This window comes from Morone saxatilis, unplaced genomic scaffold (genome assembly GCF_004916995.1).
Source record: "Morone saxatilis isolate NCDOM2014 unplaced genomic scaffold, NCSU_SB_2.0 Contig1, whole genome shotgun sequence".
In the NCBI taxonomy this organism is placed as follows: Eukaryota; Metazoa; Chordata; class Actinopteri; family Moronidae; genus Morone; species Morone saxatilis.
Genome location: NW_023339651.1, coordinates 5,529,446 through 5,544,684, shown reverse-complemented (window position 1 = coordinate 5,544,684; position 15,239 = coordinate 5,529,446). Strand labels below are relative to the sequence as shown.

Here is a 15,239-nt window from a genome sequence, read left to right as displayed (position 1 = left end):
GGGGGGGGGCTCAGATTGTTCGACAGAGGAGGAGAAAGGGGGGAAACTCCTGCTGAACGCACAAACACTGAGGCCACCCAGCCGCTCTTATCGTCATGGTAACGTGCAGGTTAGTTGGTGCCCTTGCGTCAGGGAGGGAGGACGAGTGAAAGGGCGAATTATCACAGCCTATTTGAATTAAGCAGCATGTGACAGGCCTTCTTAAATTGCCATGCCTCTGTCTTGTGATTCCCCCCTCGCAGCCAGGCAATGTAGTGAAAGGAGGGAATGTGACAGAAGGGGGGGGGGCGAGGGAAATGGTAGACAGTTGAGGGACCTCACATGTACCATGAAAGGAATAAACTTTGGTAAGCTTCCTGGTGTTTGTGCCTCTAAACCCCATCAAAACCCATTGTATAATTTAAAAGCTGCTTTTAAAAAAGGAACTCAAAAATGAATTCTTTTTTTTTTTTGAAGCAGCATTTATTCCAAGGTTTCTGATAAAGCAGTTGTAGCCAAGACAACACTCTCCACTTTCTTTCTTTCTATTACTCGCTCTCTACTGTCCTTTCTTCTCAGTAGTAGGGCGCAAAAATAATGGCTTCTGAATAATGTAGCATCCATTCAGTGGAAGGTCGCACACAGAGACTGAACGTGCACAAAGATACACACACACACACACACACACGCCACAACCCCATCCTGTAACCATCACTTCCCAAGTGCTCCAACCTTCCATTAAGTTTAAAAACACCATTTATCTTTTACCGACCACAGTGTGCACACATTCGCTCTTTGGTAAAAAATCAAATTGGCAGCTCTGACCACTTAACTGCTACCTAAATTAGGTCTGAGTAGTTTCCCATAAAAGTAGACTCGATATGTTAACACCCTTCTGCTTACTTACTCACTCCTAGCTTAAGAGGCCCACTCCACTGTTTTCTCTGTTTTTGTTTCCTCTCAATTGTCCCTATAGACAGGGTGCGGGGTAATCGTGAGGCTGGAGGCAATGACATGGGGGGAAAGAAAGGAAGGAAGATCTAGCTGAGCGGAAAGGCAATCCGTGAGATCTGGAGGGCGAGCGGAGGGGGAGAAAACGAGAATAAAGAGAAATAGGAAGAGATGGTGACAGAATGATGGAGGGAATATCGTAGGTAATGAAAACAGAGAGACAGCAGGGTGTGGATGAGGAAGAGCGAAGAGAAGAAAGAGGGCAAAGAACGCCTGAATGACAAAGTGTGTTTTTCTGCACGTGTGTGTGTCTGCGAAGGGAAGACAAAGACACAGCTACATCATCCACATGGCAGACTCTTCATTACCCAGGGCACGGCCCACGTTCTCTCCTATTAGTCCACTGCAGATGGCTTAGCCCCGAGGCTGGAATGTTGCATAATGCCACGATTTCCCCCCAAATAGTGAACAAACCTATATGAATCTTATTGTTGAATGTATAAAAATGAGTGTGCGCTCTGCCCCAAAGGATGACTAATGAACTAATTCACGGGATGACACATAAGTGAACTCAGCAAAGTTAACACGGGAGGAGTATTTTTCTAAGGAACTTCTGAGCCATCTGTTATTCAAAAATACTCTCATGTGGCCTCTGTATGAACTTAACAAAATGCAAAGCTGCCAATTCAACTCAAGTACATCCAATGTTTTCCAGTTAGGGCTACAACTTTTAATCATTGGGAAATATAGCTAATGTTTTTTCACTTGATACATTATTGGTTACATCTATAACTTGTGAAACGTAATACAGAAATGCCATCAATACAACAATTCATCATTTGTAATTGTCAATTATTCCTGTCAGACGAGTAATTGATTAACCTGTTAATCATTCTAGCATTAAATCCAATACTAAGAACCTTGCAATAAATCAAACTTTATTGCCATAAGTCCATATTTGAAGCTTCACAGTCACGCAACTTCAACCTCATTTCTTCAAAAGGACTCAGTGATTTTGATTTTTTCCCCAAATGTCCATGTATAAAGGAAAGGCATGTCTAACCCAGAAAATCTGACCTGGATATATACCTCTTGATGGGCACTCCACTGTTGAAAAAGGTGCTTCACTGGAGCAGAATGGAAAGAGACAGCAAACAGAGGAGATGGAGGATGTGCTGTATGTCAGGACAGATGCAAACTCACAACAGTCTAAGTGGTATATAGTTCATACCTTATGCTGAGCGCCCATTAAAAATCAATTTTTAATACACAAGTAGTGACCATAATTAATACATAGAGATGCCTCCATCTGTTCCCATGCATCTGCTGAGCAGGACTAAGGTATGTAACAGTGGAATTCCACAAGCTTGGAGTGGTGCTAAATGCACGCTAAGCGATATGAAGTGTCTTTCCGCAAGCATGGTTGCTCCACAGCAGGTGGCAGACAGCTGTGCGGAGGTGGGGAAGGTCTCCAGGCGCAGTGTGCACTGATGTGCAATATGTGTGTGTGTGTATGTGTGTTTGACCAGAATGGACAGTGACATTCCTTCAACATGATAGGGGTTAAACATGTGTCAGGTCAGTTAGACGAAGAAGAAGACACGGATAAAAAAAGAGATTCCACCTTAAAAGTCAACACACAGTGAGCCTCTTCTTACTGTTGTGGATCAGTGGACGTTATTTTAAGCATTTCATTCGTCTTTTAACATTTGTAATTCTCTTTCCTTTGTCTTAAAGGGATTTAGCATTGCAGGGGCATAAAGTTGGGGGACTTGCAAAAGACAGGTATTAAAAGGAAATGATGAAAAAAATATATATTAAACCAAGAAATTATAAAACTGCTTTGAGTAGTCTTCTTTTTGAGTAAGCTAGCCTCCATCTGCAAAATGTTCCTTTAAAGAGCAAAAACAGACAGATTCTTCTAAGATATCTTATTGTAAAGCAGCCAAAAAAGATCCCTTTGACATTTTCTTCTTTGATACACTTAACATGCTGCAGTGTAATACGGCACTTTATAAAATGAATTCCTACTACCATGAAGGTTTGAATGAAGGCTGCCAAGGGCCTTTAGGAATGCCCCCCTCCCCAAAGATCAATGGAGCAGTCCGACTCACTGTCTTCCTCCACGCTGCTGCCTGTCCCACTCTGACGCTCGGGTGAGTGCCCCGGGGACTGAGGCTCTTTCTGGCAGAGTGCACTCGGCTGGGCCTGCCCATGTTTACAGCTGGGACGCCATTAAGTCCCAGCAAAATGACCCATGGGTTATGGACGCGAGGAGGAGGGAAAGGGAGGAAGAAGGAGGCATCTTTGCCAAAGGATCCTTTAAATCTGTTACGCTGCACTGCCTTGTTGCCCTCAACACTTTGCTTTTATAACGTGAAGGTCTCAGGAGCTTTGTCAGGTGTAGTGTCTGCTCTTTCTCTCAGACTTTCTTGGTTTATTTCAGTTTTTCTGTATAGAACCTTCATAAATCTCTTTGTAGTAACTGCTCCTGTGCATGCCATGCTTATCGGGACATCTTTGGAGTGCGGTGAAGCATATTATCTCCCTATTTCCTTGAAACCCTCTGTGAACCCAAAGCACAAACCATTCCCTGAGGGGAGTCAGGGGTCACGGGTTTGATGCTATACCCCCACAACAAAGGAAACCCAACCCCCCTAGTCTCCACGGAGGAGCAGACTTTCATTGTTGTTTCTCCTGGAGGGGAATGTGGCCGTGTGAATCCACTTGCCCCAGTTCACACAGCTTTTAGTGGGTACGCACATTTGATCTGACCTGCTGAAGGTATCGTATCGTGCTCTTCATCGCCAACTAAAATCACACCACAAGGAAATGCAGAGGAACACCAAACAACCATAAACCCCCGGCACCATCGACATCATCATTCAGTGCTGTCATATCCTGTTTACATGTTGTTACATCAGCATGGGGGATGGACATACAGCCTTATTAGTACAGATCTTGGCCATACCATCCAGCCAATCAGGTGATGCTAATTACTGGCTTCAGGCACAACAGAGACAGATTGGGGTTAATGACCTTCTGGAGAGCCAGAGGGGACACTGTGCGTCTTCCTATGTGTATGGATGACTCAAACGAGGACTAAGGCTGCATGAGAAAAAAAAAAGACATCAGGACTGCTACACAGGATGAGCTGGGGTGAATCACTGCTTTAACAATAAGTTTACACAGTCATTCACAGAATTGGAGAGTGGGGTGAGACAAGGAGCATGGAAATCAAGAACAGCAGATTTAAGATTGATTTTCTTGAGAAGGAGGCAATAGGATTTGGTAGATTTTCAATCCAATCAGAGTGGTTGTGATAGCTCAACCGATAATGGATTTTAGCACCAATAATCATTGAGATGACAAAAATTAATTTTAATTGTAATAATTTGAATGTGAAATTATTGTATAACGACACAATGATAACCGCACTCTAGGAAATAATTGCTGCAGTACAATCAAAGTAAGTGCGTGAAGGGCATTATTGGAAAAGTGGGGAAATATATATTGTATCTTCATGATTTCCCATAAATCCTCTCAGTCTTGCACACATGAGCGGCACTCACACACCATTTAGATTGTATGTGAAGGTCTAACATCACTGAACAAAGAGGGCAAGGTGAAGAAAATGCTGATGATCGCAGAAAAAAATTTGAAGTGAGGGAGAGAGAAACAGGGAAAACAAAGACAACAGAAAAAAATAGGAAGGTCTGGAGGAGGAGACTGTTTGCATGCACTCGGATGGAACATTGTTCCCAGGAAATCTCTGTAAGAAAAGCCACTGAAGCGGGAAGATCGAGTGTGTTAAGAGTGTGTGTTTGCTCCTGTAATTGAATGCCATGTCTGCGGCTTGTTCATTTATCCCATATCATTCGAGGCCATGGTAATAGCAAGATAAAAGCTTTCAATAGAAAGTTGTCTGAGCTGGACATTAAAGTGATCAGTGGTGAGACGTGAAAAGTGGATGTTATTTTGTCAAGGACAAATGGTGCTGCTATTAAGCAAAGGTCTTTGTTCTCCTGTGCTGCAGGATAGACAACTTTCCTTCAATCATCTGTAATTATGTTCAGGAAGTGTGAAATCTACCAAGATGTCCGTGTTTATTAAGGTAATAAAACCGATTTATTTTTGCATTCAAGGCTGCAATTTCCGAGTACCGTGCGCTGTCAGTTCCATAAAGTGACCTGAAGTTGGAACACAAGGACGGACATGATGAATCTGCACGTGAAAGCTTTTTTGTCATGCTTTCTAATGTTCGGGACATAATGCACACTACAGTAGCTCCTTGACAATAAAGAGTGTTTTTAGTGGTGAGAGTACACAACATGGCGCATTCTCATCAGCAATAACACATTACGTTGTTTCCTGTGCCTGACTGAGCATGCACTGAGTGTATGCCCACAATCTTTTCTGTGTCAACCACAGATAATAATAGGAAAAAATGTAATGTTCATAAAGAATACAAAGGGGCCGGTTACAACCTCCAGATAGTGAGTTACAATGAGGCCAAAAACCACCAACAGAGATAAAAAGATCTTTTTTGTCTTTTATCAAAAGACCTCATGGGTATTTATATCACTCTAATACTTTGGTAACTGGACTATGTCATGGTTTGTCAGGGTAAACTGAGTTTAGGCCAATTAACAACTCCAACTTTCACATAAAAGAATAGTACAGTAGTTCGGCGTTTTAGGAAATACGTTTATTTGCTTTCTTGCCAACAGTGAGATGAGAAGATTGATACCAGTCATCGCTGTCCACTAAATATGAAGCTGGGGCCAGGAAACAATTAGCTTAGCTTAGCATAAAGACTGGAAACAAAATCTACCTCACTATCACGTTTAATTTGTCCAAACAAACACAAACAAAAACAAAAATATCTTGGCCAGGAGCAGATACTTCCTGTAGTCTCTGCTCTTCTGTCTTTATGCTAAGCTAAGCTATCTGCCTGCTGGATTTAGTTCTGAGAGTGGGATCAATCTTCTCATGTAACTCTTTATATAAAAGCAAATAAAGCATATTTCCAAAATGTCAAACTATTCCTTTAAAGAAGTGTCTGTAACACAGAGGTAGAGAGTGAGACCTTTCAACATAATATCTTCAACTCAGGACCAAGGATTGTTCTAAATACTGCATCAGTTAACTATTTTAGAAAGCAACAGTGTAACTTGTAATTTAGTTTGGATATAATTGGCCCCGATAATGGGCAAAAAAACACAACATAACTTCTTCTCCATACTTCTTGTCTCAGCATTACACTGAATGTATATAATTATGCCCCTTAACCTAATCCAATTAATAATAGCATTTATCATTTTCTAATACAACAATTACCACAAATAAAATAATATAATGCTGGCTGTTACTTCCTTGGCTGGATGAGGAACAGCAGTTCATGTGATGGACACAAAGTATTTGGCCCAAACTTGTTTCAGTCACAAAGCAGGAAATGGAAAGGGAAGTCAGATGGACTAGGACCTGCTGACCTACACATGATGTCTGGCTCAATACAGTCAAACACACACACACACACACACACACAGAGGCACACAGGCACACACACAAATTTTAGAAAAACTAGGCCCCTGTCCTATTTTTAGGTGAGCTTTTTCAGTTTTCAGTTTTTGCCCTCTTTCCATCCTCTAGGCCGCAGGACATGGAGATGAGGAGCAGAGAAAGAAATACATTTCACACACACACACACCTGGTAGAGGAGGGCTGAGTGATGGCGGAGGAGATCGCCACATTATCCCAGGAGCATGTGCATCCCGAAGGCAATCATCCACAATGCTGGGGGGTCACTTTCTCAATGAGAGGTCAGTAAAGGCCTTGGTATGCTTAAAACAAAGTGCTTATCGAACCTTCTAACAGTGCATCAACCTGGGGAATAACCTTCCCAAACAGATAATAATCAGGTTCAATTTACGCAGCAATAGTCCAGTAGGCCTATGTGGAGGAGTGAAAGTAGGCCGAGTTTGAACGTCTCTCTTCGCAGAACTTTTAGAACTTATAACCTTTATAACTAACTATAACAAGACCATGAATTCCTTCAAGGAGAGACTGTCAGAAATGTCTGAACTGTCCTGAGTTCTCGGAGAGAGATCCTGAAGGCAGTGTGCTACAGCTAGCAGGCAGCTATAAAGACAGACTTCATGCTTCGCCTTCGAGTGTAGCACTGTGTAGTAGAAGTTGTATGACTAACTCTAGTTTGTTTAACCCATACAGAAACCTTAACTCTCCACTGTGATGCAGCTCTGGGTGAGATTTTCCAAATATTTCACAATAAGGAAGAACAACTTGCTTATTGTCAGAGGACTGAAATTAGAGAAGAAGTCTAGTCAGGTGATTCAGCTGACAGACATTCCATTACTGACAATACCAATGTCCAACAGAGGGTGAGAAACCTACTACCGCAGTCACACACACACACACAGACAAAGAACAGTGAAAGATCACAACCCCTTGCATTCCATCACATTCGCTGGCCTAAAGCCAACAAAGGAATTCACCAGGATTGCCCACACTACAACTAGCCAATTATAATTCCTCTGAAAAGGCATACATCCCGGGTTAAAGGCAAGGCTCAACTGCTCAATACTCTCCACAGCAGTGGCCAACTAAACATCGATTCAGCAATTCCTCTACAGAAGAGCAGACTTATTTTACTCACGTAGACTCACATTACACCGCTCGATTACAAAGCTTTATTTTTTTGTTACTGTTAAACTGAATTTGTTTCTATTAAACGCTGCGCTGATGTTAATCATCCCAGCACAGAAACAAAGTGGATACCACAGTGTGATGATTTGCAGTGCACAAGCAAATTCCCTTAAACAAACGCTGCCTCATAGTACCTGCTGACCATATTAAACTGATTACACTATTATGAGTCACTTCATTAACAACGTTAACACTAGCCCTCAATAATTCAAGCATAATTCACAACTTAACAGCTATGCGAATACATCCAGGGGGCAATATATCACCTGTTTTCCCAGATCGTAATCCCTCGACTGCATACCCAGAATATTATCACAGCAAGTAATGCAGTCAAAAAAGAAAGGTGGTGATCAGAAATAAGCTTTACAGCCCACAAAGGACAGGAAATGTAATGGCCTAAATAGCCTTGCATCAGCTTGGAAGTGAGTCATTAGCTCTGGTGCTTTACAGAAAATTGTTCTACGAAGTGGGAGCATGAAGGGTTTGACCCATTATCTGTGAAAGACAGATAAGAGAGAGCAGGGGCACGACAAGGCGGTGAGGGAAAGAGAAAAACAAAAGTCATAGGGAACCAGAGAGGTTGATGGTTGTGATGATGGGGGTTTCCCACCCCTGATTGGTGCGCCTGGCTGCTGTTGACAGTTTCTCAGGAGGAAGTGCTGCTCTCCTGCGGAGACTCACCACCTCTCCCCCTCCCACACCCCGTGGCTCTGACTCTACTTCCACAGTGCTACGGAGAATGGAAACTGGCAGCATGAGAAGATAAGAAATCTCCTTCACTTCTCTCTCTCTCTCTGTCTCTCTCTCTGTCTCTTCCCTGATACCAGCACAACATAAATCCAATTTAGCTGTGCTGCCATCTGAGATCTTGTAAAGCAAAAATGCATCAAACTACTACTATTGGTGACGAGATAGCAGACAAAAGCAAGGGGTAGCATCACAGATACTATTGAAGCCAATTTTTTAGTGCCTTAAGATGCTATTGGCACCAAAAAGCTTAAAGTGATAGTGGAAAAAAAACACTATTTTATTCTCTCTAGGGCTACTTAGACTCTTTGTGGCTAATATACGCTACCTGCTGTGCACACAACAGCAGATAGTGACTATCTTATAGACATAGTGGAGCATTTAGCGGCCACATGTCTCTCTCGGAGTTGGTGGTCAGGGTGAAACGGTATGCAGAAGGCTCGATTCGGTTCAGACCCCGGTTTAGGAGCCGCGGTTCGGTGTGAGTTCGGTACAGCTCGGATAAAATAAGTTTCTTTTCATCTCGGTGACGCCATCGAAAGTGTGTTAATTAGCATGTTTGATGGGTTAATATAGTATAGAGTATAGATAGTAGCTGGTATTCTGTATAGTAAAGAAGTGAAAAGTGAAGTGATATATCACTCTATAGTCCTTTGTGATACCAGTGGATGGGACCCTTCCTTTCCTCCAGGCATTATTAGTCTAAACTGAAGTGATTTCTTCAAGTTTATCCTTTTGTTAGTTCATGTTTCTTTCACGTTTGATTGAAAACACACACATATACATTGCTGTGATTTCTTTAAATAATGTTTCCATTACTTGTCACTTCTGAAATGTACCGCCCAGACCCCTCTCTGACTCCCTCACACTCTGAAGGTCCCCTGACCTTTGCAGGACGTGAACAGAAAATGTCATCTGTTCTCAGCATAATGGACATACACGTGCACTGATAGATGCTAAGCTGTAACCTCGAAAAATGAAACAGTGAAATAATGAAACATTCATACTACTCGACATGTGTTCACAAGCAGGTCATTAGTCATCCAACAGATGATCCCAACCCACTTCAAAACTGTGAGTCCTGTCATCGCCTCTGGAGTTAGATGGGAACCACTAAGGCTCCCATGGGTGAAACACATCTATGCCAATCCCCACCCACAAGTGTGCTTCCTGATCTCCCCATGTCTCCCCAGACACAAAGAGAACTTCTTTGTGCCAACAGATACAAATGAAATAAACTACCAAACTGAATCCAAATTTAAATGCTGAGATGTTCTGTCTCAACTGGAAAACAACATTTCTGCAATGTTTCTTGAAAAGAACAAACATCTGAGGCATTTAATTGGTGTAATGCTTGCTTTTAGAATGAGCAGACAGCATGAACAACCCAGGTTTCATTGACTTGCTTCACTGAGCTATGGCCCCTAATAAATGTGGCCGACTATTCAAGGTGGCTGCCACCAGAAGTGCCCTGGATGACACTCACACAGTCATTATGGGACACTGTCATGAATTACGCAAAATGTGATTTCAATGTGAGGGCAGCAGAAAACCCAATGATGATTCACACCCTGCAGCTGACTGTAGTGATACCACAGGGGACATCAGACATATATTAAATCATTATTAAAGAAAGAGAGGTGTCACAATACCGTTATAAACTCACTATTGAGCACCTTTACGCACATTTGGTGCCTGTTTTATTTCTATCCTTGATAACTGAGGAGCTCCTACTGAAGCCCCCTGTCCCATCCTCTACTGACCTGCTGGTAGTTCTCTTCTTCGGGCTGGAAGCTATTGTCAGTGGGCTGAAACCTCAGGTTGATATGAGGGAAATTGTGAAGCCAGTAAGTCCACCAGGGCGCAATGTAATCCACCCGAGCCGAAGACATCCCTGCCCCGAGAAAAAGTTAGGCTCAAGCCTATATTAGCCTCCCTTCACTAAAGCGGGCTGTCTGGTCCGCTGCCGGAGATCTTTTAATCCCGTCTCATATCAAACAAAGACAATGATAAAAGCATGCCCGTGTGTGGAAACACACTCTGAGCCACACATGGGAGCAGAAACCTCCGAGAAGTCCCGCAGACACAGCGGTTCTGCTTGTTAAAGTGGAATCCGACTGACGGGCTTTTCATGAAAAGGAAGAAATAATCACACTGCGCCCATGTCCCCGCGTCTGTGCGGGACTACAGCTCCTATCCGACAGACAGCTGCTCCAAACGCACCGGCGGGAGCGCGCAGAGTACACGAGGAGATACGGGAGCGCGCAAAGACGCCCCTCACAGGAGTTTGGAAAGACCAGAGTTGAAGCTTGTCTGAGGTCAGAGTGTTACAGAACTCACACATATTGACTGAGTGGGAATATTATGTTCATCCTCACAATGTTTGATCGTTTAAATGTTTAATCAGTCTCTACGGGAATGAGCGACTGCACTGCCACCTAGTGGTCAACTGAGTCACTCACACTCAATCTACAGCAGGGGGTGTGCTCACAGTGGAGGTCTGAGTCAGACACCAACTTTAATCTTAGAGCCTCAATGGCGACCAGAGTACTGGGTGTGTGCTGGATTTCATCCCAGTAAACACATCAATTCCCCCATTTTATAGTCAGTCCTACTGGTTTTATTACAGGCAGTGTTGGGCTAGTTACTCAAAAAAAAAGCTTGACTTATTACTAATAAGTAGTAAAACTACTTGTTACTCCCTGTCAAAAGTAATTAGTTACACTACTAGTAATATTACCTTTTTTCCAAAAATGTGGTAATTGTGTCCCTTCCTCCATGTCTGTAATTCAGATTCAAAACGATTAAAATCCAGTTGTGTTTGTTAGAATCAAAGTAATGGAATATTTCCAGCTGCTGAATATAAGCGTGTCCACCTTCCAAACTAGTTTCCTCCACAATTACACAAATAAATCCACGAATGTGACTGGATCACTGGACTTCAAATCAGTACAAATTGTAAATAATTATTTGTTGGGGTAACTATCAGACATTAGTAATTAGTTACTGGGGAAAGTAATGTTAGTGTAATGAGCTCCAGCCCAACACTGATTGTAGGCATCCATATACACTCATTTAACAGTATGTTTTTTGTGATGCTTCACTGGGGCCTAAATAGAATTTACAGTTTAATGCTGCTTGACTGAACTGGTTCAGTATGAAGACAGAATTAATTTACTGAAAGGAGTCAATTATGTATTTACATTAAATTAACTTTAAAACATTTTTCATCCAGCTTTTTCCAGACACATGAATATTGTATCCTTTTCTAGCAGACGCACTACTTGAATCCTCAACCAGCATAAACATTTATTGTACATATTAAGGAGGGAATGATGGCACCAAGCAGCTAAAGAAGTTGAACCATTTAACCACGGACAGTCACATCCAGTCATACTGGTGCTTTGTTTGTTGGTATGGCACTGCCCTGAGATGAATATTGCTTTGGGGACAAAAATCTATTTTAACATGTTGATGTAGATGGAGGCTGTGCTCTTAACATACTTTTAAGTCTGATTATAGCTCTAGCCTGACATCTTGTGGAGAGATGTCCAAACACCACATTTTACTACTACACTCATTCTGCCCAGGACACTGGTTGAATCCATGTTTGCATCCTGACGTTACAATGGTCAACACACAACCACAGACAAATAACTTAGTTTTCCAATTTTTATTACAATCATCTGTACATCACGGATTTACTTCAGCTCCTTCACAGCCAGACCTGGAGAGAGAAAGACAACAGGTTAGAGAATATTCACTGGAATAAAACCACACACCAGCAGAGACGGGGGCACTTGTTTTCTGCACCAGACAAACTTATGGCTCCGTCTTGTGAATGTAGATATAGACTAAGGCTGAAGGCCCTTAAATAACGGTGGCCAGCAATATTTTAAGTTTATCCACTTCTTTAAACAAGGAGGCCACTACTGAGGCATTTAAGACTTAAATCTGTCAACTGATTATGAATTAATTGAAAGGCAAATGACTGCACAATTCCACAAACAAATCATTTAGAAGTAGACTATTTTTGCATCAGAGCCTGGCAGATCTCCAATGAAAACAGATGCAAGCTAATGTTTTATTTACGATTGCGTTTTGCTGGACCAGAACTGTGTTGTCAGAGGCAACATTTTCAAACTGGAGACAACAGTTTGAGCCCACATCATTTCATACCCCCCATTGTTCCACTTTGATAATGTATAAGCAGCCAGCTAAAGAATACAACCATTAAAACCTGGGAGAACGCCTGTCACAAGCTTTCTGACTGACAGAATGAAAACTGCTTCAAAAAGCCAACACCCACACACCCACCAAGGTTCACTGTTGACCTTTAATTCAGAAATCCATTAAATAGATAATACAAAATATACAGACTTTGATGTCAGCTTTGAGTCACTGCAAACATCGCTACAAGGTGAGTGTCAGGCTGCCCACCCACTAAACTCTCCCCTTTGTGTACCGTGTATGTCCATAGACATCACAGGCATTTCAAATTGTAAACGCGGTTCCCCTCTTCACTTTGTTTGGCGTATGTTGTGAGATGAGACTGAGTTTGACTGGTCGTCATCAGCTTTGACGTTCTAATATTCTAATTTCCCCATTTCCCATTACCTACCTCCTGTGGTATCCTATTTTAAAACGCTACAAACCCAGCCAAGTTTCTAATCCTGACAACTAGTTTATCCATTTGTTTCTTTCCAAGACGCACTGGCCATGTTCATAAAGCCCTAAAAAATCCATTTCCTATATTGTAAAACATGAGTGAAAACCTGCCTTGTTTACAGCAGTTTGTATTGTTATTGCTTCCTTGTACAGTGCATTACTGTAAACGCATCCCATCATCCCACTGATTGTGTGCATGCTAGCAGTGAGATCAACTCAGGGCCTGCTCACAGTAACATCCTCTAAGCTGCTAGTGGTCCCAAACTCCACAGGGAGCCTTTAATTGGACCCAAGAATGATGCGCATGTCCCTATAAGAACATTCAAGACCACGTTCAGTTAAGTGTAACCATTTAGATACAGAGAACCCATCATTACTTCACTAACTGATGTCCTTGTTCGAACCAAGACGCTTAGTCGCTTTGTGTTCGTGCCACAAGCAGACTCCTGGGTAGTAAAACTGACCTGGGGGCAGGGACTGCTTGAGCTTCTCAGCCTTCTCCTTGTCTGTGATGACCAGGGTGTACAGGTACCTGCTGCAGCGCACCTTGAACTTAACATTGTCCTTGTTCTTCTTGATCTTTACGGCTAAAAAAAAGCAAGAAAAAAGCACAGTGGTTGAGATTCAACTTAATAGAAAAACATCTACTTGGATTAAGAGTAGTATTAAAACTGACTGATGTGTGAATATTTGTACAAAACAGACCGCAGTCATGATTTTACAGGTCCATAGTTTAAATCATTTCTTATAGTTCCCTGGATACACTTAGTACTAGTTATAGGAAAAAGAGGAACTCCCTTGAAAGCCCCACATGAGCCGAATAATATGTTTACAAAGTCACAAAGCACTGATTGTTGGAAGCTTTCTTCTATATACATCTACTGCTTTCACATGTTGAGCTACCCTGCTACCACAGACGTATAACTCAAAGTTACAGAGGAAATCATTTGGAATAAATCTTTCCAAAGTAGTGCCAATCAACGCCGTCTCCACTTTCACTGTAAGAAAACCTTTTAACTAGGAAATTAAACTTGTGTTTTACTTTACAAGTTTCTGATTTTCTTGCAATGGCAAAAAATGACATGAAACTGGCCACCTAAAAAAAAAAAACAAGGTCTTGTCTTTTAAACATGCCTACATCTCAGACATTTACATCCATCAGCACATGCAGGCGAGAGACTGAAAAGCTCCACTTACACTTGGCATCCTTCCTCCTGGCTGTCAGAAGGAAATCTTTGATTTCTTCTATCTTGCGAGGCTACGGAGAAAACATGGGCAGACAGTTATCATCCAAAGCATCTACAGTCAGACTGAGACTGGACAGCAATGTGATGTTAGGGGACCGGTGGAACTGATGTTTCTGTGAGAAAATCGAAACCCAGCACTAGGTCCATCATTAATCTTGCAAGACTGTGAATGCATCACGAGCACATCAGCCTGAGATGTTTGGACGTCTTGCTGATGGCAGAAACTTCATTCAAGGCAACTTGTGCAACGTTAGGCGGCCCCATGGCCAACTTAGTAAGCACAGCCTGTATTACTGACAGCTACAGCTCACGTTATTAGTTTTAAATGGGAGCTTTTAACTCCAGTACCGCTTGGTTTAGGTAAATAAACGCTGCTGTGTGCGGTTGAACATGTCCTTTTACAACAGGCTGCAGCCGGGTGGCCCAATTATTCTAGTAGCATGTTGCTAATGCTAATAACCTATCCCAGCCGAATTACCGGCGTTTGTGTCGACTGATAAACCACCACAAACGCCCATTTCACGTTACGACGCACCCACATACAACGAATATGACATTATCAGCGGAGCACACGTCGCTATGTAACGTTAAGTGTGTGAAAGCTCTTACCATGCTGCCGTGTCAGCGGACTGAGAGCTGCGGAAGAGCAGAGAAAGATGGAGTCAGTTTATCGGTTATAACGACGGACAGAAAAATGTTGGTTAACAAATCAGCATCTCGTCATTTAGCTACGGAAGGGAGTAATCACAATTTGACATAAACATCGACATAATTATTGGCGTCAGAGAGGATGGATGATGATGGAAATCGGGATTTTGTTTCTGTGCGAACGTGAAACTCACTCAGTCTGCCAGAGAGGGGATGAAAAGGGGTGGAACTTCCGGTTAGGGATGCTTTTATACAGCGCTACGGCAAGCACAG

The 15,239-nt window shown here is 42.3% G+C and overlaps 1 protein-coding gene across 1 annotated transcript; it reads right to left on the bottom strand.

Moving 5' to 3' along the window:
• Nucleotides 1-12,061: 12,061 nt before the first annotated feature.
• On the bottom strand, nt 12,062-15,239 carry rpl38 (ribosomal protein L38). The gene is made up of 5 exons (XM_035671366.1): nt 15,161-15,239; nt 14,928-14,954; nt 14,269-14,329; nt 13,536-13,658; nt 12,062-12,130 (listed from the first exon to the last, which is right to left on the bottom strand). Exons 2-5 carry the CDS (start codon nt 14,928-14,930, stop codon nt 12,105-12,107), a joined length of 213 nt encoding a protein of 70 aa, XP_035527259.1. The 5' UTR covers nt 14,931-14,954; nt 15,161-15,239; the 3' UTR covers nt 12,062-12,104.